This window comes from Emys orbicularis, chromosome 2 (assembly GCF_028017835.1).
Source record: "Emys orbicularis isolate rEmyOrb1 chromosome 2, rEmyOrb1.hap1, whole genome shotgun sequence".
In the NCBI taxonomy this organism is placed as follows: domain Eukaryota; kingdom Metazoa; phylum Chordata; order Testudines; family Emydidae; genus Emys; species Emys orbicularis.
The window spans coordinates 112,355,398-112,380,429 of NC_088684.1; the positions used below are offsets into that span (position 1 = coordinate 112,355,398).

Here is a 25,032-nt window from a genome sequence, read left to right on the forward strand (position 1 = left end):
GCCATAATAATCATGGTAGCTCCAGCACGACCAAGACAGTTCTGGTATCAGGCCTGAAGAATCACTCCATTCAACCATCAATACATGTAGCTCTCCAACCAGAGGTCATAATATGGAGGCATGGCCAAGTCCTTCATCCCATATTCCCTACACTTCACAGCATAAATGTTGGCTGACTGACTTCAGTAGAAAGAACCTGCTCATCTGCAGTACAGAGTGTCCCTGTCCACAGCAGAAAAGACTCTACCAGATATATTTATGCTGCTAAATGGAAGAGATTCATGATCTGGTCACAACACCACCAGTTAATACCATCTCAAGCAAAGATTCTAGACAGACTGAACTATCTGTGAGCTTAAGGGGTCTTCTAGCAACCATCTCAGCTCTCCACTGTCCATTGCAAGCTGCTTCTGCATTCTCACACCCCACAGTGGCCAGATTCTTATGAAAGTTAGAGAACCTCCCCCTCTTTGGGATCTAAATATTGTTCTCACAGGGTTAATCGGCCCACCTCTTGGACCTTTCGCTATAAGTTCTTTCTCATCTTTCCATAAAAACAGCCTTCCTGGTAGTGATAACATCAGCCAGACGAGAGGGGGAGATACAAGCATTGATGTCAGGGGCCCCATATTTGATTTTTCATAAAGACGGGGTGTTATTGAGATTTCAGTTGCTTCTTTGAGAAACTTTCCCATCCTAGTCGTTTGTAGGGCAGCTATTTGGGAGTTCAGTGCGTAGGTTTACCCAGCATTATTCTATCATGGAAGTGAGAATTTTGGCTAGCCTACACTGCAACAACCATCTCCTGGGATCTAGGTCACTTCTTGTGAGTTATCAACAGTAGAATATACGTGGAAAAGCAGTTGGCTTACTTATAGTAACTGCTTCTTTGAGATGTTTTCTCCATATATAATTTCACAACCTGTCCTTGTTTCCTGCTACTACAAAGTCTGTTAATATCTGGATTCTGTATTGATGAAGGAACTGAGTGGTGGGTAGGGCTGCCCTGCCCGTTATGCGCTTGGTGGGAGGCACAAAGACATTCAGGGTGCAGGCATGGCCCCAACAAACACCGCTGGCCAGGATAATTCAGACTCGAGTGGATTGGGTGCATGCGCACCAAGAGTAGACTATATATGGACAACATACCTCGAAGAACCACAGTTACTGTAATGTTAGTGACCATTTCATTTAAAACTCCTGAGTCAACTCAATGGAGAAGCAGGCTTTTCAGCTGAAATGTGCTCTAAAAATATCATTTATTTATTTTTAATTGACATTCTAATCCATTAAAGTTTATTTTTAATTCCTCTATTTTAGGAGTGACAATTCCTTGGCTAAATATTGGCATGGTCTTTTCTACCTCATGCTGGTCTCGAGACCAAAATCACCTTCCATACATTGACTACTTACACACTGGTGCTGATTGCGTTTGGTGAGTATCCCTGTGGTTTGTCCCATTACTCGGTACCCCAGTGGCTCTTGGTAGGAAGGTTGGAAGCTACTGCAGTATGGCTACTGCGTTTTGCCTGAATGAGTCATATCAGGAAATGAAGTGTCTGTGATTACAAATTTCATAGGAAAGTATCAAATTTCATGACAAGTGATATGGTATAAACTAAATGAAAAACCCCTTCTAAAGGAAAGGGGTTTAATATTTCTTCCATTCTCTGTTTTAGGCTATTTAGCAGCAAACAATTTTTGCCGTGTGTAGATTTCACTCTGCAGAATGTTTCTGAACACCTGGAATCCAAATGACAGCTAGTCAAGGCAGGATTTCCTTAGACTGATGTGTAGAGAGATTTGTTCAAGCTAGCTCCATATTCTCATTTCTAAGGTGATTGATCCCATCCTTCTGCTAAACTGTCCCCACTCTTCTACTTCACAAGGTATCTTGACTCTGTAGATACCAAACCACATATATATTTTTTATTTTTACCCAGTGATACCTGCCTTTGAAGCCACATCCTTCTAACAATTTGATATGAATGATTGCAAGTCTGTAACTTCTTATAGCCACATTTTGTGTTTTGTGGGCACCTGTTGCAAATAGGCTTAACACGTGCTCACACATCTGCTTGGAGGTGGCTGCTGCTTACTGTAGTCATTACACAATATTGCTCAGATTGTAATGGAAGTACAACAGCTGATAGTGGAATCACTGGAAGCAGATGGTGCCAGCATTTAATATACTTATCTGTGTTATTCCTGTAGTACTATGTTATCCTGAAAGGATCTTCTCTACAATAAGAACAGTATAAGCAGCTAAACTTGTAGACCTTGATTAAACAAAAATGTAATAAATTAAGAAACCCCTTGATTATAAAACTTTGATGCATGGAGGCTGAATTATAATGGCTTGTAAGACGACCGGACTCACCACTGCGGTGCCCCCTACTGGTTACTCCGGTATCAGCTCGTCCAGCGTCTGGAGCGCCCTCTGCAGGGCAGTGATCTGCCTTGTCCCTACTTCTGGCCCCTGTATCCCTCCCAGGACCCCGGTGCCCCTTGCTCTGGGTGCTGCCCCCTGGCAGTACCCCACAGATCTGGGTCTCCCCTCCCTGGGGAACCCCCACCCACTATCCCCACCTTGCCTCAGTACTAGGCCACTGCCAGTCCCTGGGGCAGACTGCAGTATAGGCCACTCATCACTGGCAAGGAGGGTTTGGACCTGCTCCCTTGGCCTAGCCCTGGGCTGCCCTCTGCAACCCCCAGTACCCCTTGGCCTACTACCAGGCCGCAGCCTGGGGCTATCCAGGCTGGAGCTCCCCAGCTCCTCAGCCTTTCCCCAGCCCTGCTCCACTACAGGTACCCTGTCTAGCTCCCTGCAGCCAGGCCCTTCTCTCTCTGAAGGCAGAGAGAGAGGCTCTTGGCTCCCAGCCTCTTTATACAGGCCAGCTGAGTCTGTTTGGGGCGTGGCCCCAGCTGCAGCCACTTCCCCCGATCAGCTCAGCCTTCACGCTGCCTGCTCCCTGGGCTATCTCAGGCCCTTCCAGGCAGGAGCAGGTGTCCACCCTGCTACATGGCTAATGATGCTTGGCACATACCATAAATAGTACTTTAAAATGCTTTATAAGATTTCAAGAAAACCAAACATACAGAGATGTTCAGTTACCCTCTTAATTACTAATTAAAACTATTTAAACTCTTATCAGTATTAATGGTGCTAAACTTGAGCTGTGGTTATGTGCCGAGTTGTGTGAATACAGGTGAGTTTGTCACAGCTAAATGTTCCTACCAGGATCTGGGTCCCATTGTCCTAGGAACAAACTTCGAATAAGAGGCTGTCCATGCAATGAAGAGCTTACAGTCAGTCTAAGGGTACGTCTACACTTACCGGAGGGTCCGGCGGCAGGCAATCGATGTTCTGGGATCGATTTATCGCGTCTGGTTTAGACGCGATAAATCGATCCCGGATCGATCCTGGAAGTGCTCGCCGTCGACGCCGGTACTCCAGCTCGACGAGAGGAGTACGCGGCATCGACGGGGGAGCCTGCCTGCCGCGTCTGGACCCGCGGTAAGTTCGGACTAAGGTACTTCGAATTCAGCTACGTTATTAACGTAGCTGAATTTGCGTACCTTAGTCCGAAGTGGGGGCTTAGTGGGGACCAGGCCTTAGACAAGACAGATCCATAACTGGGGAAAGAGGCAATATACAATCAGAGTGAATTGTTATGCCTTATAAGTGTCATGTGAATTCTATTAATTTTATAAAAATATTTTTTGGGGGGGGAGGGAGGATGGGAGGGGAGGTTGTTTCACATTTTATTATAGGCAGAGCTGGTGGCACTCTCTACAGTTAAGGTTGCCTAAGACTGTTTTTGGTTGTGTAAAACTTTACCAGACTTTAACTGTTTGGTCTGATATTTTCCATGCTGGCTGTCCCAAGCTAAATTTCTTTGGAAAGTTTCAGCAAAAGCAATGAAGATGCTCCTGAGAATGAGATTAGGGAAAAGTACATTGTTTTGCAAGCATTAGAAAAAAATCTCACATTATCCTATTTTTTTTGAGAAGCTCTAGCACCTCCATGTTTTTAAGCAGTGATTTCATATTTGGCAGGGCGTGACCTAGTGTCAGGGATGTGCCTGTTGCTTTTCCCATGAAAATCCACCCACCTTTGACTAAGTTGTAAGCCTCTGAAAATTGCCATTTGTACATGCTCAGTAGAGATATGGAGGCTGGCTATTTAAATTCCATCTACACTGAACATGCTCCAGGCCCTGGCTGAGGACTTTACCTGCAATTGCTGCTCTGAGCCACCAGGGGCTGTTGTGGCACCAGATATAAAAACTGAGAGCAGAGGTGTCTCTCTCCTGTGCTCTCAATTCACCACCTCCTGCCGTGGTCCCCAAACTTTTTCTAGTGTGTCCTTCCCCCCCCCCCCTCCGTGGTCTGTGTCCCCCCCACCCCCGCAGCCAGGTGTGTGTGTGGGGGAGCTGTGCTCCAGAGGGGGGAAGGGGAGCCGCATTCAGCGCAGGATGTGGGAGCCGCTGGTACATCTCTTGCCAGAGCCATCCATGAGTGCATCTCCAGGCTCCAGCAGCAGCTCTTCCCACCCCCCTACCCCGGTGGCAGAGGCCGGTTACTGTGGGTAACTGGGCTTTTAGTGTCCAGTCAGCAGTGTTGACCGGACACTGCCAGGTCCCCTTTCTGGTTGAAAACCGGGCACCTGGCAACCCTAAGCCAGGGCCAGGGGCCACAGCTGGGAGCCAAGGCCAGGAGGGGAGCCATGGCTGGGACTGAGGCCAGGGCCAGACCAGGGCTTGGTGGCACTCCCTCCCCACCTCCTGGGGAGCTGGCCCAGGGCCGCTGCAACCCCCCCCCCCCAGATGTTCCTCTGTGCCGCTCTAGGGGGGCGCACCCCACAGTTTGGGAGCCACTGTCCTACTGGCACCCAGGTAGCATTGAGGAGAAGGAAGTACCCTAACTCAGATGCTGAGTGATGAACAGAGTTGGGGTGTTGAAAACTGGCTGTGGGGGTGGATAGGAGCCAGGGCCAGCCCCTCAGTGTTTTGCCCTCAGGGGGAAAAAAAACACTTTTGGTGCTTTCCTCCTCCTCCTCCCCGCTGAGAGGATGATTTAAAAAAAAAAAAAAAAAAGCCATGTGGACCAATGGAGCAAAAAAGCTGAGTTAGGAGCAGTGGGAACAGAGACAGAAGGGGAGAGGCTTTGTGTGTGGGGGGAGGAGGGGAGAAGAGGGGATATAGTAGGGAACAGAGACAAAAGGGGATGTGTGTATTATAGGGCATGGGTGGGTGAGGACAGAAGGCACGAAGGGATTAGCAAAAAGGAAAAACAAAGGGGAAAAGAATGGTGGGGGATGAGGTATGGGGGATAGGTGGGATGGATGGAGAGGAGCATGAAGAGACTGTGCGGGAGCGGGTGGGAAGAGGTTGGAAGCAGCAGGGAAACCTGTTCAGAATAAAGTCTATAGAAAGAAGTCTGACATCAGTGTCCAAAGGTTCCTACTGAAACTGCTTTGGTAGCAGCTCTTGCTGGCATGTCTCTGGCTGCCTACACCCTGGAGTTTTCTTTCCTTTCCTGAGCCTACATGGTCGAGAGCAGGGGTGGATTGCATGGGGCCTAATGTCTCAGATGGGTCTCATCTTTCTCTCTCCTTTCTGACATGGTGCTGCAGTTGAAATATGGCCCCTAGCTGACTACAATGTGTTTCTAAACACATTCCAGGTAAGATTGGGTCAGTTCAGAAATCTGGTGACAGAGATTTGGAACCCAAGCTTGATTCCTTTTGCACCCTGGCCAGCTCTCTAAAGATCCTTCTGTCTGTCTGAACTAGTGTCACTGAACAGCTACGAAAGCTGTGACTAGAGGAATGGTTGCAAAAGACACAGGACCTCTGACAGTTAAAAGAAATAAAGGGGAGGGGCCAATGTTTGAGTGAGAGAGAATAAGAACATGTGCTCCTTTAGACTGACTTGGAAGATGGGGGCAGAAGTAAACTGCACATACAAAATGAGAGATGCACACAAGATCCCAAATCAGTAAGAGAATATACATGTAGGCTCCATTTTGACTGAAACATGAGTTCAGGATTTTGTTTTCAACCATGAAACAGTAGCCCATGTCACAAACACCTAATGTCACAAGGGAAACAAGAAATGTCAGTAGGAAAATTACTCCTTTAAAAATAAAAATTTAGCTGAAGAGAAGTCAAGAGCTGAAAGATTTTAAAAACCCTCTCTTCCCGTCAACTCATGTATCCCAAGAAAAAGTGCACCATAGCCCACCCAGTTCACTGTAAACAGTAGTACCTAGGTTTACTATGGAAAACTCTCTTTGACACTCTAGGACTTCCATTTCATAGAAGGAATCGAGAGCTGTTGCAGATACATATTGATATTCGCGCACACAAATGAATTCCTACTGAGCCCTTTATAAAGCAGCTCCAAGCAACACTGGTGGATCACAGGGATGAGACTGCTTTCTGTCCTGCACACCTTCACTTGCCCAGAGTTGCATGATAAAATGTTGGCAAATTTCACATTTTCAAAGGAAACCTAATGTCATCTGTTAGTGACCCTAAAATCAGCATTGCTCAGCATTCCTCAGATGCTGATAACAATTATCCGATAGATCACAATATGTTGGGGAAGAATCAACACGGCTTTTGTAAAGGAAAATCATGCCTCACCAATCTATTAGAATTCTTTTGGGCATCAACAAAACATGTGGATAAGGGTGATACAGTGTACTTGGACTTTTTCTGAAAGTCTTTAGACAAGGTCCCTCACCAAAGGCTCTTAAGCAAAATAAGCAGTCGTGGGATAAGAGGGAAGGTCCTCTCATGAATCAATAACTGGTTAAAAGGCAGGAAACAAAGGTAGGAATAAATGGTCAGTTTCCAGAATGGAGAGAAGTAAATAGTGGATCTGTACTGGGACCAGTACTGTTCAACGTATTCATAAATGATCCCAAAGAAGGGATAAACAGTGAGATGGCAAAGTTTGCCAATGATACAAAATTACTCAAGATAGTTAAGTTCAAAGCAGACTGTGAAGTGTTACAAAGGAATGTCACAAAACTGGGTGACTGGGCAACAAAATGGCAGATTAAATTCAATGTTGATAAATGGAAAGTACTGCTTATTGGAAAACATAACCTAACTGTACATACAAAATGATGGGGTCTATATAAGCTGTTATCACTCAAGAAAGAGATCTTGGAGTCATTGTGAATAGTTCTCTAAAAAGATCCACTTGTACAGCGGCAGTCAAAAAAAGCTAACAATGTTAGGAACTGTTAGGAAAGGGATAGATAAGAAGACAGTAAATATCATAATGCCATTATATAAATCCATGGTATGCCCACATCTTGAATACAGAGTGCAGTTCTGGTTGCCCGTCTCAAAAAAAGATACATTAGAAATGGAAAAGGTACAGAGAAGAACATAACTGATTAAGGATAGGGAATAGCTTCCATGTGGAGGAGAGATTAAAAAGACTGGGACTGTTCAGCTCGGAAAAGAGACGATTAAGGGGGGATATGATACAGGGTCTATAAAATTATGAATGGTGTGAAGAAAGTGAATGAGGAAGTGTTCTTTACCCCTTCACATAACACAAGAACCTGCAGTCACCCAATGAAATTAACAGGCAAGGAGTACTTTCTATATGCATCCAAAGAAGTGGGCTGTAGCCCACGAAAGCTTATGCACTAATAAATTTGTTAGTCTCTAAGGTGCCACAAGTAAACATAAGTACTTCTTCTCACAACACACAATCAACCTGTGGAACTCTCTGCCAGGGGATGTTGTGAAGGCCAAAAGTATAACAGGGTTCAAAAAAGAATTAGGTCAGTTCATGGAGGATAGATCCATCAATGGCTATTAGCCAAGATGGTCAGGGATGCCTCCCCATATTCTGGGTGTCTCTAAACCTCTGACTGCCAGATGCTGGAAGTGGGTGACGGGATGGATCACTTGATGATTGCCCTGTTCTGTTCATTCCCTTTGAAGCATCTGGCATTGGCCACTGTCAGAAGACAGGGTACTGGGCTAGATGGACTATTGGTCTGATCCCATATAGCCATTCTTATAAGAAACATACTCTGCACCAAGGGCTGTTTTGCACAGAAGAAATTGGAGAGCATGTAGCTGAAATCTCAGGGCTAGTCTACACTACCCGCCCGGATCGGCGGGTAGAAATCAATCTCTTGGGGATCGATTTATCGCGTCTCAACTAGACGGATAAATCGATCCCCGAATCGACGCGTGTACTCCCACCTCGTCAGGAGGAGTAAGCGCCGTTGACGGGGGAGCCGCGGTGGTCGATTTGCCGCCATCCTCACAGCGGGGTAAGTCGAATAGGATACGTCGAATAGCGTAGTTGAATTTGCGTATCTTAAATCGACCCCCCCCCAGTGTAGACCTAGCCTCAGAGTTGAATGGTAAACCTGCTCAGACTCTGCTCCTCTCCCCCCCTGCCCTCCCTTAAGGCACTGCAATGAAGGAAAATTGGATCTTTTAAAAATCATCTATTTTTGAGCTTCTCTCCTTCACCACAGGTGTTTCAACTTTCATGCATTTAAGAAAGTATTTCATTGATCACATTTCCTGCATCTCTCTCTCAGCTTTAATTTCAATTTTGCCTGGGAGTTTTTGGGGGTGGGGAAATTGGGTATTCCTAATACTCTTTTAAATGACAGGAAAGCCACACTTCTTTGGAGGAGGAGGGAAGGAGAGGTTGCGGCAGGCATGGTTTGGAAAATTTCTATATTGGTGTGCCGAGACAGCTGTTTGTTATACCAAACATAATTTTCACTATTATCTTTTCTGTCTCCCTATTTGTTTTACACCTGTTCCTTTTTTGGTGTTACACTAAGATTGTAAACTCTTTGAAGTAGGAGCAGGCCTTTTATTACATGTATATGGTGCATAGCATGATGGGGCATTGATTGGAGACCCTGGGTGCTACTGCAATATAGTGAAATAATGATAAGTGTTTCTCTTCTACATTTCTTTCCCCTTTCCCCATGCTGTGTATGTGTCTCTACTTCTGCTTCCCCTTCAGTCTTTATTCATCAGCCAGATCACACCTATACATCCTGCACAGTGGCAGTTCCCCAGCTACATAGAACTTAGATAAGATATCTCTAGACTGTTTCATGCCACTTCTGCTGGGGAAAGCGCTAATGGCCATGAGCAGAGATGGGACTGTGCATAATGTTTCCACTTTGGTGGCTAGCAAAATATGGGAGGAGGTGAGAGAATATGGGATGCCTGTAATTCAGCACCCAGTTTAAACCTCTCTTCCTGTGCTGCCCGCTGTGTTTTAGGCATTTGATGGCCTCTGTTGCAGGGAAAAGGAGGAAAGGTGAACTTGAGATTTGTCAAGTAAGTGAAGGAAGATCTTGGAATATTTTGCTTTTATTAATCAAATATTTCTAATGTAAGTTCCAATATCTGTATTCTGTTACTGATTTGGGACCATAAACATCTGTTTTATTAAAGAAAACAATGTGGCTTACATTTTAAGCATATGGAACAAATATAATCATTTAAGTAAGGATTAGTGTGACTGTATGCTGTGTAGGTGCTGAGTAGATGGCAACCTGATTGCTGATATCCTTGTTACTGGGGATGTCAGGATGTTACTGATTCTCTCCTCTCTGATTTTGTAGAGTAGTGAGTTGTCACATGTTCTGCTTTGGGGATAGCTTGTAATCATTTCAACCTTTTCTTTTCCTTTGAGTATGGTAAATACTGTAGGTTTGAGTCCAAATAAATAACTTTCCATGAATCTGAAGCATCTTGCCAAAACAGCTGGGAGGAACTGTTTTAATTTTTTTCCACTTGCTTTTCGTTTTGGAGTGGATTAGATCAATCCATTGCTGAACACCATTTACTACATAGTAAATGCTCTATTTTCTCTTTAAAACAAACAGGTATTGCATTCCTGCTGCGGAAGAGAACAAACTTGATGATGTGGTACATACCCTGCTGCAAGCCAATGGCACTCCAGGGCTGGAAATGCTTGAAAGCAATGTTATGGTAAGCTGAATTTTGTTTTGTATCTGTGAGAATCCAATGTTAATCAGAAGAATGTTTTTTTTTTTTTTAATTCACACATTTTATTGCTTTTGATTTTAAAAAGAAAAACTTTGCCAGTAAAGTCTGGACCCTTGCTACCCGCAGCAGCATTTACCACACAATATTTCCAGTATTTTCCAATTCTACAGAATGCTGAAATAAAGGTTAACCCTGCATGGCAGTAAATGTCCATTCTTTTCAAAAGCGCCCACAATCCATTTTAAACATGTAAAATATACATATGTCCAATATTTTCACGAATGGAATCTCCGTCATGGCAGATGAGTCCCTGTTGTCTTTTACGATGTCAGTCATGGATATGAGTAGTTAGATGATTACGGGTACTTAGAGTTCAGCTCCTTTGTTTACTGTATAGTTAATACTTCCTGTTTTCTGTATGCAGTGGTGTTGTAGCTGTGTCGATCCCAGGGTATGAGAGAGACAAGATGGGTGAGGTACTATTTTTTTATTGGACCAACTTCTGGTGATGAGTGAGACAAGCTTTTGAATTTACAAGCTGGTCTCTCTCATTTACAGAAGTCGATCCAATAAAATATATTACCTCATCCACCTTGTCTCTCTAATTTCCTATTTTAAGCATTTTAAGAATGCAAATTTAATAGGCTTTTTTCCCTTGGTGCTTTGTCAAAAAAGCCGTTAAAAAAGAAAAGCTAACTATCTCTCTGGATAGAAATTCCAGGCTTGACTAATAAGATTATAGCAGTAGGAATATACTACTGACCGCCTGACCAGAATGATGACTATGAAATGCTCAGGGAGATTAGAGAGGCTACAAAAATTAAAAAAAACAGTAATAACGGGGGATTTCAACTATCCCCATATTGACTGGGTACATGTCACCTCAGGACGGGATGCAGAGATGAAATTTCTTGACACCTTAAATGACTGCTTCTTGGAGCAGATAGTCTTGGAATCCGCAAGGGGAGACACAATTCTTGATTTAGTCCTAAGTTGCACACAGGATCTGGTCCAAGAGGTGAATATAGCTGAACCGCTTGTTAATAGTGACTATAATATAAATAAATTTAACATCCCAGGGGGGATTATACCCAAGAAGCCCACCACAGTAGCATTTAATTTCAGAAAGGGGAATTACACAAAAATGAGGAAGCTAGTTAAACAGAAACTAAAAGGTACAGTCCCCAAAGTGAAGTGTCTGCAAGATGCTTGGAAACTTTTTAAAAACACCATCATAGAGGCTCAAATTAAATGTATACCCCAATTTTAAAAACATAGAGGACCGAAAAATGCTACCGTGGCTAAACAACAAAGTAAAAGAAATGGTTAGAGGCAAAAAAGCATCCTTTAAAAATTGGAAGTTAAATCATATTGAGGAAAATAGAAAGGAGCATAAACTCTGCCAAGCCAAGTGTAAAAGTGTAATTAGGCAGGCCAAAAAAGAATTTGAAGAACAACTAGCCAAAGACTAAGAGCAAAAAATCTTTTAAGTACACCTCTACCCTGATATAACGCGGTAAAGCAGCGCTCCAGGGGGGGACTGCGCACTCCAGTGGATCAAAGCAAGTTCGATATAATGCGGTTTCACCTATAACGCGGTAAGATTTTTTGGCTCCCGAAGACAGTGTTATATCGGGGTAGAGGTGTACATCAGGAGCAGGAAGCCTGCTAAACAATCAGTGGGGCCACTGGACGATTGAGGTGCTAAAGGAGCACTCCAGGAAGATAAGGCCATTGCAGGGAAACTAAATTAATTCTTTGCATCAGTCTTCACTAAAGAGGATGTGAGGGAGATTCCTACACCCAAGTCATTCTTTTTAGGTGACAAATCTGAGGAACTGTCCCAGATTGAGGTGTCATTAGAGGAGGTTTTCAAACAAACTGATCAATTAAACAGCAGTAAGTCATCAGGAGCAGATGGTATTCACCCAAAAGTTCCAAAGGAACTCAAATATGAAATTGCAGAACTACTAACTGTGGTATGTAACCTATCATTTAAATCAGCTTCTGATCCAGTGGATATAGTGTACACAGGCTTTCAGAAAGCCTTTCACAAGGTTCTGCACCAAAGGCTCTTAAGCAAAATAAGCAGTCATGGGATAAGAGAGAAGGTCCTCTCATGGATTAGTAACTAGTTAAAAGGTAGGAAACAAAGGATAGGAATAAATAGTCAGTTTTCAGAGTGGAGAGAGGTAAATAATGGTGTCCCCCAGGGGTCTGTAGTGGGACCAGTCCTGTTCAACATACTCATAAATGATCTGGAAAAAGGGATAAACAGTGAGGTGGCAAAGTTTGCAGATGATACAAATTACTCAAGATAGTTAAGTCCAAAACAGACTGTGAAGTGTTACAAAGGGATGTTCCAAAACTGGGTGACTGGGCAACAAAATGGCAGATGAAATTCAATGTTGATAGATGCAAAGTAATTCTTAGTAGAAAACATAATCCCAACTGTACATACAAAATGATGGGGTCTAAATTAGCTGTTACCACTCAGTAAAGAGATCTTGGAGTCAGTGTGGATAGTTCTCTGAAAACATCTGCTCAACGTGCAGTGGCAGTCAAAAAAGATAACAATGTTAGGAACCATTAGAAAAGGGATAGATAACAAGACAGAAAATATAATGTCTCTCTATAAATCCATGGTACACCCACATTTAGAATACTTTGTGCAGATCTGGACACCCCATCTCAAAAAAGATATATTGGAATTGGAAAAGGTACAGAGAAGGGCAACTAAAATGATTAAGGGTGTGGAACAGGTTCCATATGAAGAGAGGTTAAAAAGACTGGGACTTTCCAGCTTGGAAAAAAGATAACAAAGGTATATGATAGAGGTCTATAAAATCTTGACTGGTGTGGAAAAAGTGAATAAGGAAATGTTATTTACTCCTTCACATAACACAAGAACCAGGTGTCACCCAATGAAATCAGTAGGCAGCAGGTTTAAAACAAACAAAAGGAAGTAATACTTCAAACAATGCACAGTCGACCAGTGGTACTCTCTGCCAGGGATGTTGTGAAGGCCAAAAGTATAACAGTCTTCAAAAAAGAATTAGGTAAGTTCATGGAGGATAGGTCCATCAATGGCCATTAGCCAGGATGGTCAGGGATGCAACCCCATGCTCTAGGTGTCTGTAGCTTCTGACTGCCAGAAGCTGGGAGTGGATGATGGGGACAGATCACTCGCTGATTACCTGTTCTGTTCATTCTCTCAGAAGCATCTAGCATTGGCTACTGTCAGAAGACAGGATACTGGGCTATGTGGACCATTGGTCTGACCTAGTGTGGCCGTTCTTATGTTGTACTAGAAAGCTACATTTTTAGGATGTAAGTTATGCTGACCTGGAGCTCTGTGCCAGTCTTAAATTTTTGGCCATTCATTAATAGGGAACTTTGATGTTGTAAAACTGGGAAAGGACAGGTGAGGCATAGTAGATTAATTTTTGGTGTTTTTCAGGTGTGTTGATATTTTCTAGGCCTTGTTTATTGAAACCAGGAATTCTGTGTAATAGTAAATTCCTTAAACTGTTCTTAGCTTCCAGTGTTTAACATGTCTTACGTAGCACGCATGTAATATAATATGCTTTTAGATGCTAAATATGTTTTATATATAAAATAGATCTGCTTAGGCCTTAAAAGGCAGATTTATTCTCTGAGCATCTTTAGAATGGCTTAGTTACTTTAACAAAGGCAACTGTATTTCTGTAAAGAAAAACTAGTGGGGTGAAGTGCCAAACCTGCTAGTTATTTGTTTTAAATCACACCGTGTTTTCATGTAATGTGGTTGAAGCTGTTGGCAAGTGAAATTTTAAAGTGGTACTTTCAGATAAAGCCTTCACTGTTGTAACTGCACCTCCACCCCCAGTACTTGACATTCTGGACACTGGAAATTCAGTGTTTCATATTGGGCATGGTGGAGGAGATCAAATTAATGAGGTGTCGGTATTACATGTGATCACCCTTCCATAGCAAGCAATGCATGGCGGTGCCCAATGAAGAGGGGATCTAACTATAAAAAGGATTCAAACTTTATCTCATATTTTTATTCTCTCTAGATCTCCCCAGAGGTCTTGTGCAAAGAGGGGATCAAGGTGCACCGTACTGTACAGCAGAGTGGGCAGTTCGTTGTCTGTTTTCCAGGATCCTTTGTGTCTAAAGTGTGTTGTGGCTACAGTGTTTCTGAAACAGTGCACTTTGCTACCACCCAGTGGACAAGTATGGGTTTTAAAACTGCCAAGGTAAGGTGAAAAATGGAGTTTAAAATGGGTTCATAACCTAGGTCTGAAAATGGCATAAGCTTAGTTTAGAGTTAGAGTTGTAATCATTCACAAGGACACTTGGGAAAATTCCTAATGAGCTGTCAACAATATATTGTATTATGCTTACTAGATTTGTTTAAGGCAACTTGTCCAAGGACTATTTGAATCTCAAATATAAAGATCTGATAAAATATGGCTAATTTGGGGGATGTGGAGTAATCAATCAATTTTTACAGCTATATTATGTTTGTCTGTCCGTTTGACCCTTCATCAGTAACTAGCTGCTGATCTGATTTGACTTGAACTTAAAATTCCTAGGCAGATTGACCAACACATCTGACCTGAAGCTGAAAGCAAAACTAGCTTCCTGCATCCTTTTCATACCTCTGAGTGACATGCCATTGACCTGCGGAAACAAATGGCTGATGTGCACGCCCAGCATGCAGCTTAGCTAAATATCTCCTTGGCCTCCACGTAGTCAGTTTTTTGGGGCAAGAACGTTTTTTACTAATTACCTCCTCCCCTGAAATGCAATATGGGCTGCATATGTACTTTGGTGGCATTTATACATAAGCCAGGATCGATCTTCATTTTCAGCCTCAAGTCAAATGGTCAGTACACCCAGCATTTTTAATTTGAGAACAGCAGCATGACTATTAGGCAGTAAGTTTCATTTGCCCAGACCAGGTTTTAGTTTTCTTGTGTTCTTGGTAAGTAGCATTCTTCCAAGTCTGTTTAATATAAAACATATTTTAAAGTAACAAAGTGGTAAGATGAAAGCCATGTTGCATTTTTTTTATTTTTTATGTGGATGGAATAGGATCCTGATTTAACCCTTTAGTGACTGGAACAACACTGTTATAAACTCGACATACAAAGAAAGGGTCTTCCTAAGCGTGTGTTTGACTGTCAGTTGTGAAAAAGCCAGTGTCCTAAGGGATAGAGATTGTTACTTAGGGATGATTGAAAATCTCTGCTTGGTGTCCCAAAATCTAAAGAAGAGTTTCTTTTGATTAACGAGCTTGGCACTAGATGAATATAACTTGATTTGAAAATTCAACCGATTCTAACTGTGATAACCTACCTTGGAATCTGATGTTCTACCTTTCACAAACTTTAAAAGAATCTAGATATATAGTTATATCAAAATATAACCTTGGAAACCTCTATTCCTTCTCCTTCCCTCCTCCCCCCCCCCCCCCTTCAAACCATGCTACCTTCTCAACTCCCCTTTAAGCCCTGGAAATTCCTCCTTGGTTCCTTCACTTTGAGGAGAGATATTTTGTCACTTTCAAAGACCGACTTCGTGCTTTTCAGAGATCTGTTATGTAGGCATCAAAATTCCTCCTTCAGGTTGTTAATGAATTGACTGACAGCCATATGCATATCTAGTCTTCTTACAATTCTGGACAATAACACTGATAGTTTGTCATCTGCTTTGATTACATGTTGACTTTGCTCTTATTATTAGCTGTTGTGATTTTATTTTATATATATTGCACTGTATAGTGTTGGTAGCTTGTTCCATGTTATATTTTGGCTTGACTCCTCAGAGATTTCTTTTCTAAGGAAATCTGAAATTCCAGATCAGGAATTGGATTGTGATGTTTGACTAATCTGACTACTTTTGTGAACCTAAGATAACAATCCGTGTCCTTCTCTGAACTAGCAGATTGCATTTAAGGAAATTTGGCACAGACAGAGAAGTCTATTTGAAATTTTTGTCAGATGGGCTGACGAAGAATTTAAAAGTCCAGCCCTTCATCTTGTAACGTTCCCCTGTGCTGCAAACCATGCATTTTAGGACTGATACTTCAGCAACAATCTGTGGAACTCTCATTCCATCAGACGCAGATCAGTCACAACTTATGATGGCTCTATCTTATCGTTCTCCTCTTTCCAATTTAAATGTGGCCTCCCAGACTGAGGCTACTGTACCTTGCCACTCAAATACATTTCATAGGGTGAACAAATATTACCAGTAGCTAAATAACAAAACATTTAATACTTTTCCCTCCAACGTCCAGCAGAGAAAAATCTGCCTCAGCTACTCTGTCACCATAGAGAGGAACTCAATCAGCTCACTACGGGTATGTCTACACTACAAGTGCTACAGTGGCACAGCTGCAGCATAACAGCTATGTCACTGCAGCACAGACCCTTAGTGATGGAGGGGGTTCTTCAATCACTCTTGTAAATCCACCTGCTTGAGAGGCGGTAGCTAGGTCGATGGAAGAATTCTTCTGTGGACTTCGCTGTGTTTACAGTGGGGTCAACCTAACTGCATCACAGAGAGCACAACATTTTTCACAGCCATGAGCTATGTAAATAGGCCTAAGAAAATCCAAGATGCATCTGAACGAGCTATATGCCATTCATACCAACACACTCATCCCAACTGCACTCTGACTCCAGCACAGAGAACCTGGTTTAACAAACATTTTTCTCTTCACTTGCATTGTGTGTCCATTTTGGCATTTCCATGTTCACTGAAGATATCCCAGATAGTGTCATTACTCATATAAGAAGTCTCACTTTAACCATGCAATCTGCGATATTTGTTTTGTCACAGAATGGTGCATTCTGGGGTACTTTCAGTGAGAAAGAAAGTACCAAGAGCATTTGCTTAGGAAGATAGGACCTGACTTCCTATTCATTATTTTGTATTTATTATTTCTTAAATGCCAACATGTTTGATGCTGTAAGAAACTCAAAACTAAGCCAGACCCTGCCCAAAAAGACAGAAATGGGGAATACTGACCATACTGGGGAGCTTTAAGGAAGGAATATTTAAGTGATTGGTTTGGTTCACTTCTAGTGGGCATTGCAGAACAAATGAGTCTTTAGGAGGGAATACAGAGAGGGTGTTGGCTTGATGAACCAATATGGATTATGCATTTATTCTGTGCAAAGGGGTCCCAATCCAGATCCTAGTGAGGTCAATAAAAAGACTCCCATTGATTTCAGGAGGTAGTATTGTGATTTGTTTCTCTGCCCTTCTTTTTCTTCAGTTTCTTGACATCTATACCTACTGTCTTTCCTGCTAATTGAATATGATTTTCTGTCTCTAATAAGATGTGGACTTGAAATGTGGGGAAAGTCAGCTGGCACTGGAGTATCGGCCAAATACTTAAATAAAATATTTAATATCTGAATGAATTTGTCCTGGATGGACTTTGTCTAACTTAATTGTTTCAGTATTAGATTTCACAATAAAGTACTCAAAAATTTAAGGAAAAGAATCAGTAACAAAAAAACGTAGAAGATTGACTTCTTAGCTGTAAAGAGCATTGTGTTTTACGGAGACTTTTCTTGTCTCAATGCCTTGTATTGGTGAGCATTAATTTGAAGGTATATAAAATTTTCTCTTTAGGGAACACCACTCCATGGCACCTTTGTAGCACATTTGTTTGTCTGCCATAGCCAGGTTTAGGCTTCAGTGTTTTGTTCTGTCACATTGCTTAACCTAGAGCAGATGCAGGAAGTCTTCATTCACAGCCCTTTAACCGGAAACATATAGCTTTAAAACAACAACCAAAGAAAAATCTAACTTTGTTCTGCGTTAAATTTATGCAAATTATTTTTTCATTTAATTTTACTCAAGAACTAACTTGGAAATCTGTTAACTCAGGAAATGAAGCAGCGACGTATAGCCAAACCATTTTCAATGGAAAAGTTGCTTTATCAGATTGCAACGGCAGAAGCAAAAAAGGAAAATGGACCGACTCTCACTACAATATCGGCACTTCTTGGAGAGCTCAGGTAACAGAACAAGGCATCTGTACCCTGTGTTTCACAGAGAAATTCTGACGGTGACACAGTTTAAGTAACAATCTGAGTCAAATCTAGCGATCACTGACCCAGCAAACCTGCTTGGGCACAGCCATGTGTAGAAGAAACTTCCTTGGCTGTATTTGATGTCTGAGTGCCAGTGGTTAGGATATCTTGCTGTAAAATAACATCCCTTTTGTAGCATCAAAGGGTTTATATTTTTACATAGGGCAAACTCTTTTTACCATTGGGTAAATCAGGAGCTTCTGTACTGGTGGCAACGTGTTGTGCACTAGCAGTTGGATGGGAATAACTTCACACTCCTTTTTTCTCCCTACAGTGATTAAGGAACCATATTTAGGGTTTCTCTTGAGGTAGGAAGGTTTAAGAAGGGGGGAAAGGAAACATGATACCATGTCAGCTGGCTTCCGATGTAATGATCTTCTCTTTTGTTCCCTACCATGTAGCGTCGCTACCTATCTTTCAAGTTTGTGACAACTGGGTAGTGCTGGTCGTAGTACATCGAGTAATCAAGATGTCTGGAATCTACAAATTGTATTTAACAAACTAATATTAATATGTTACTGGAAATATTCCAGATTAAGGGGGGGAAAAAACCCCATCACAATTATTTGTATTAGTGTTCAGAGTGAATTGCAAGAGGGAAATTTATTTCCAGGTGTGCTAGAACATGCTCCCTGAAGCCAGTTCCCCAGTGGGACTCATAGAATCCACATGCATTTTTTTTTCCTTGAAGGGAAGAAAGCCTGCAATTGTGCAATGAGGAACAAAAATGTTAGTGCTTGCTGTTGAAATGCCACATTGGCCTTTGTCAGAGTGGTTCTCAAACTTGTTCATATTCTGGGTAACTTCTTAAGGTCGGGATCCTCTGAAGGACCTTGGTCATCCCTGCGCCTGCTTATGTGAAAAACCAAACCAAACCCTAACGGCTCTGTTTAATCTGCAGCTGCGAGCAAGTCCATCAGCCTGTGTAGACAGACTAGCTCTAGTTCTGCTTGAGCTAGCATGCTAAAAATAGCAGTGTGGATGTTGTGGCTTGGGCAGCAGCTTGGGCTCTCAAGCCTGCTTGACCCCCCTGGGTCTGAGCTTGGGTTACTAGCCCCAGTCTCCGCTGGAGTCGCAACATCCACAGTGCTATTCACAGCATGCTAGCTCAAGTGAAGCTAGCACGAATCTGTCTACCCAGCTGGGAGGCACATTTCTAGCTCCAGTGTAGAAATACATAGGGTCTCCTGTATCAGAGGGGTAGCCGTGTTAGTCTGGATCTGTAAAAAGCAACAGAGAGTCCTGTGGCACCTTTAAGACTAACAGATGTATTGGAGCATCAGCTTTCGTGGGTGAATGCTGCATCCGACGAAGTGGGCATTCACCCACGAAAGCTGATGCTCCAATACATCTGTTAGTCTTAAAGGTGCCACAGGACCCTCTGTTGCTTTTTATAGGGTCTCCTGTTTGTCCTGGTTCTGGGTCTCTTGCTGCCTCCTCCTCTGATTGCTCAATCTTCCCATTTGTTTAGCTTGGCCCTTGTCCCTTCTCCCCAACCCCCTCATTGCTTAGCTCTCTGTACCTGTGCTTAGCTTCTTCGCCCTTCCAGCTGCTAAGTCTTTCCAGACCTCCTCTCCTCACTCAAGCACCGCTCAGACCCATCCCCTGCTGTCTCCTAGTGCTGCATAGCTTAGCACAGGTGTTGCATATACAGTGACCAGATACCAAGTGTGAAAAATCGGGACCAGGGGTGGGGGTAATAGGAGCCCATATTTTTTTTTTTTTTTTTTAAAAGCCCCAAATATTGGGACTGTCCCTATAAAATTGGGACATCTGGTCACGCTAGTTGCACACAACCTTTTACACTGTCTTCATTACAAATGCGGTCTCTTCTCTTTCCCCTGGGTGTGCAGCAAGATCTTTGCCTTTCAGCACAAACACTGGGCCTGCTCCCTGGGTCATCTCCACCTCCTGGTGAAGGCGGCTATGCTACCCCTCCTGGCAGTAGTGGCTCCCTCCTCATGGTGGCTCTTGGCAACTTGAGGAAGGGCGGGCATGTTTGCTGCTACCACATGAGCCAACAGCTCCCTTCCAGACTCTCAAGCAGTGCTCTACTGTCACAAGGTTCCGTGTGTCGGTTTGAGAACCACTGGTTTGATACAATGGTTGCTGTTAAAATCTCTGACTGCAAAAGCAGCTCCAGTCTTACTGTGATGTTGGCTGCATTTCCCGTTCCAGGTATAGGGAATAGCACCAACACGGAGATGACGCAAACGGTTTGGCTGTGTGTGATTAAGGTTTCAATGGCGATCATTGTATGAGATCTCCTGAGTGTAGCTTTGCAGTATTGCATGGGAGATGCCAGCTTGCTAACTTCATAAAATATTCACAGGGACACAGAACTGAGGCAGCGGCGGCAGCTTTACGAGGCAGGCCTCCATTCTTCAGCCCGCTATGGGAGCCATGACAGCAGTAGCTCGGGGGTGGATGGAAAGAAAAAGCCTCGAAAGTGGTTGCAGTTCGAGACGTCGGAGAGGAGGTGTCAGATTTGCCAGCACCTATGTTACCTTTCTATGGTGAGGAAAACCCTTAGTATGCCTATAGCACTACTGACTCAGTAACCATTGCTTTGTCTTCAGCCTGGTTTCTATTAAACTGTAAGCGTTAGACAAACAGACACAATGGGCTTCTCTTCATGATACATTAGTTTGCACTAGAGGGGTGCAAATTTTAGTGCACACTAGCAAGTTGCATGCTAACTGGCCCATGTGGATCCTGCTGGTATGCACTAAAAGTTCCCTACTGCACATTAATCTAGTCCTGTTTCAAACACTACTATGTTAACATGCATTAGGGAACTTTTTGTCCCCTCCAGCAGGTTCGACATGTACCAGTTAATGCACAACATGCTACTGCGCCCTAGAATTTATATCCCTCGTGTGTGGACTAACAGACCATATAGCCCAGCAGCTGCAAAATCATGTACTGCACTACCAAGAGCCACACTCAAAAAAGGTCAAGATTTCATTTTCCTAGAAAGAATTGGAAATGGGGGTTGCTAACGAATCCCTGGTGAACAAAGGGTTAATCTTAGCTCAGCTTTCTCCTCCTTGCAGAGGAAGGGCTATAACTTCACTGAGTCAGCAAGAGAGGGTGACTATCTGTGTTAGGATAAAACTCAGTAATGCCAATGCAAGTATTCAAAAATCATGTGATTGGCTAAAAAACTGAGGTTTTTTTAAAAATAAATATAGGGGTCTGGAGCCCTTAAGGTGCATTCATGTCACATTCTCAAGTTTTTCTCTGCAACTCCGAGAGTGATAAACTTGTGGTGATGGTGGTGGTTTTTAAATGAAGCTGTGTTTCTCATGTAATCACCTGATTCCAGAAGCTAGGACTTAAAGAAAATCATCAAATAGTGCCAAAAGTCCACACCACGGGTCATGGGACTGGGCTGAACCCCCGGTGTGAGCAAATTTTCTGTTTCTCCTCCTTCCTTGTTTGGATTTGTTTCTTTGAAGAAAACAAAACAGCCTGTTGCTGTTAAAAATGAGGTTTCCTAGGCTGACCATGTTGGATTTTTAAACTCCCTCTGGACAAGGACTGGTTATGTCTGGTGGGCTAAACCATGTTAAGCAGAGTTAGCCTGAACTAGCTTTAAAGTGCAATTCTGCTCTGAAAAATTACCATGTAAAAATGATACTCTCGTATTCCATCTTAGCAGCTCAGTTGAACAATAGAAATCTATATTCTTCTGGTGGTACTTGTATAGCCAGTAATTCCGAGAGAGAGATTCAACTCTAGTTCAGGGATCCACAACAGAATCTTTATGAACTAAATTCCAATTACAGGGCCAGATTCTTTACTCATTTAAACCTGTCCAACCTCACTGACGCCAGTGAGGTTGTGTAAGTGAAGGAAGAGTTTGTCTTGCAGCATCTTTATTAATTTAATCAAGACCCCGGCCGAGTTTGCAGGACTGGCAGTTATAAAACCATCATTGTACTTTCAAACTGAGCAACTTTTATCTGAACTCAGAGAGAGACAGTAAATAGGGAACCCTATGATGCTTATTTTAGTTATTTTTCAGAGCAGAACCACGGCTTTACATTGTATTTAAAAGCAGTCCCCAGTTTATCACCATTCAAGACATGGTTTTAATTAATGGTAGAACTACTGTTCAAAGGAGTTGCCTTGCAAGAAATTGTGAGGATTAAATGGAAGATGCTGATAGAGCTGTGTACTCACGGTATAGCTTGTGTCTGTTCATTATTATTGCTGTTTTTTTATTATTTAGATTGCTTGTAGTACACAAAATGCAATAGGCACTTTCTCCTTCACATCTTTAGCTCATCCCATCCTTTAAATTATCTCTTGCTTATCCTTCTGCCACTGGTATGCAATATAGTAACAGAGGGCTATGCTGCCTTCAGAGTCTTGTCAAGACAGCTCAGCTCCTAACAGTATCTTAGAATTCTGTAGCACCTTTTATCCAGAGAGATTCCACAGCACCTTGCAACAATATCCTGTATTCAGAAATACCTCTGCCACCCTTTGGCAGAATACCTCAATAGTTTAACACCACAAAGCATTAGTATCCTAGGGTTTAGGATAAGAAGTGAACATTGCTTTATCCTATTGAAACTGCAGGGGGAATTTAAGTAGCTTCAGTGTAAACAAACACTGGAATTTGTAAAGAATTTCATGGCAGCCCCCTCTTGAGAGAAGGGCTCTTGTGTAACTAAATCCCTCAGATGGCCAGGTCTTCTGTTATGCTTCATCCCAAAGACTGGCACCTGCCACAGAATTAAATGGGGCACTGGGTGAGCAGGACACTTGAAGTGGAGGGGTCTCATTCAAATGCTGAGCAGGCCTTGGGTTATTATGAGCACTTATCTCAAGGTGGTTTGGCAGCAGGTGCACCTGTGAACATTTTTTTCTCAGCAGTGGGTGCAGCAAATCACTTGGACTTGTATGCTTTTCCTGGAGCCAGGGAGATTCATTAACCTCATTCTTTTTAAAGACGTGGTATTTGTCCATGATGATGGCTAAATACTCAAATAAATACTTGGTGGGGAGGGGAAGAGAAGAAAGTCAGCACAAACTTTGTCCTTGTATTAATTTGGATATCCCACCTACTCCAGTCACTTAGCACAAGTTCTTCTATTTTCCCTCTCTCCTCCTGCTCCCCACCCCAGAAAAAAACCCAATTTTGGGTATGCCACGTGTGTTAGAAAACATTAATATGATTCAAATCACAGTCACATCTATCTGTATTTTTGTTAGGTCGTACAGGAGAATGAAAATGTTGTCTTCTGCCTGGAATGTGCCCTCCGGCATGTGGAAAAACAGAAGACTTGTCGGGGACTGAAAATGATGTATCGTTATGACGAGGTCTGTACAATATAGTTTGCATTCTTGAGCATGGTGATGCCAGATGGCCTCCAGAGTTGGATATTTCAGCCTAGACTTATTTCCTGGCTCCTACCTAGTCTGACAGAGGCTCCAGGTAGTCAGGAAAGCTTGCATGCAATTTCTGGTAGAGCAGGAATATGCTTATTGCTGGCATGTTGGCCATCAAAACACTATAAATAAAAAGAGAAAATACAAGCTCACATCAGTTAGAAGAGAGCTGTAACTCATCAACTGTAAAGGTGGGGCGTATTCGGGGGGAGGTATTTATTGGGTTGGGACCCTTGTAAATTATGATGTACTTTCATTTGTCAATTTACAGTAACTTCAATACAAGCTCTCACTAAATAAAAGTAAATTTGACTTACCATGAGTCCAGCCTGAAACTTTACTGGTAATCTTGTAGTGTTGGTGGAGTCACAGTAGTGATTTGAGGCAAGTTAGAAACCAAATCAGCACAATGTGATTCAGTAGTTTAGGAGTGATGCTGGAGAACAGAAGACTTAACAATTGCAGCAGCAGAGAGGCTGCTGGACAGAGGGGGGTTTGGGAGCTGTACTCGTTCACATATCAGGAAGAAGCAGTTTGTTGTTAGCAGGACCTGTGGGTGGCAGGAGCAGCTCTGTGTAATCAGTCTTTCAGTGTTCCAAGCATTTTGAGACTCTGATCTTTCAGCTGTTTCTAATGTATGGCTAGGGCTCCAGATTTGGCACAGCGATGAAAATCTTATTAGCGTGACTTCAAATTTGAGTGAGTAATCCCAGCCCAATGAGGGGGCTGGAGAGTGAGCCTGCAGTGGGTCTTGCCTCAGCTCCCGGCATTGCACCCTGGTGCACAGGGGCGCAGTGCTACTCATGTCTCTTTATTCTGTTACCAGATTCTCTACAAACTACTGTATTTAGAGCTTGGAATTTTGTGCAAGGTCTCCTTTTTCAGACTATTGTCTTTAAGTTTGGTGGGGGGGCTGAGCAGCAAATAGGATTGTTTGAGAGCCTTCTCAACCCTCACAGTTCTAAGATACTGAACATAACATCTCTGCCAGGATTCTGTTAATAGGATTGCTTTTAAAACCAGTATTTTAGGCAGCTGAGAAAAGAGAGAAACAAGATATTAACTTTGTTGTTTTTTCCCCTCTGAACAGGAACAAATAATCGGTCTAGTCAATCTCTGTGGGAAAGTCTCTGGTAAAAATGGCAACATCGAGAACTGTATCAGCAAGCCTACACCAAAAAGAGGACCTCGTAAGAGAGCAACAGTCGACGTGCCATCATCTAGGCTTTCATCCTCCAGTTCATCCAAAAGTGCTTCAAGTTAATCCTGAAGATGCCAACACTCATTTTGTCAATTTATATATATTTTTTTGTAATTATTATACCATAGTTTGGAGTACTTGCTGTAGAATACAAGCTGTCTTTGCACTAGCTCTAAAGAAGATTTTCTTCTGGTTTTAGAGAACTAATTTTGTTTTAGCATTAAACTGTTGAATTTTTTTTGTACTTAGGATAGTTATATACAGCAGTCAAATTTTTTTAAACTGCCGTATGTTCACTGTTT

At 42.6% G+C, this 25,032-nt stretch overlaps 1 protein-coding gene across 1 annotated transcript in view; it reads left to right on the top strand.

The window, feature by feature from the left end:
- Positions 1-24,793, top strand: part of JARID2 (jumonji and AT-rich interaction domain containing 2) — a 298,249-nt gene extending 273,456 nt beyond the window's left edge. The window contains exons 12-18 of the mRNA XM_065398845.1: positions 1,321-1,435; positions 9,904-10,009; positions 14,086-14,268; positions 17,921-18,051; positions 20,459-20,642; positions 23,353-23,460; positions 24,620-24,793. Of these exons, the coding sequence (XP_065254917.1) occupies positions 1,321-1,435; positions 9,904-10,009; positions 14,086-14,268; positions 17,921-18,051; positions 20,459-20,642; positions 23,353-23,460; positions 24,620-24,793 (1,001 nt within the window). The remainder of the gene's footprint in view (positions 1-1,320; positions 1,436-9,903; positions 10,010-14,085; positions 14,269-17,920; positions 18,052-20,458; positions 20,643-23,352; positions 23,461-24,619) is intronic.
- The last annotated feature ends 239 nt before the right edge of the window (positions 24,794-25,032 follow it).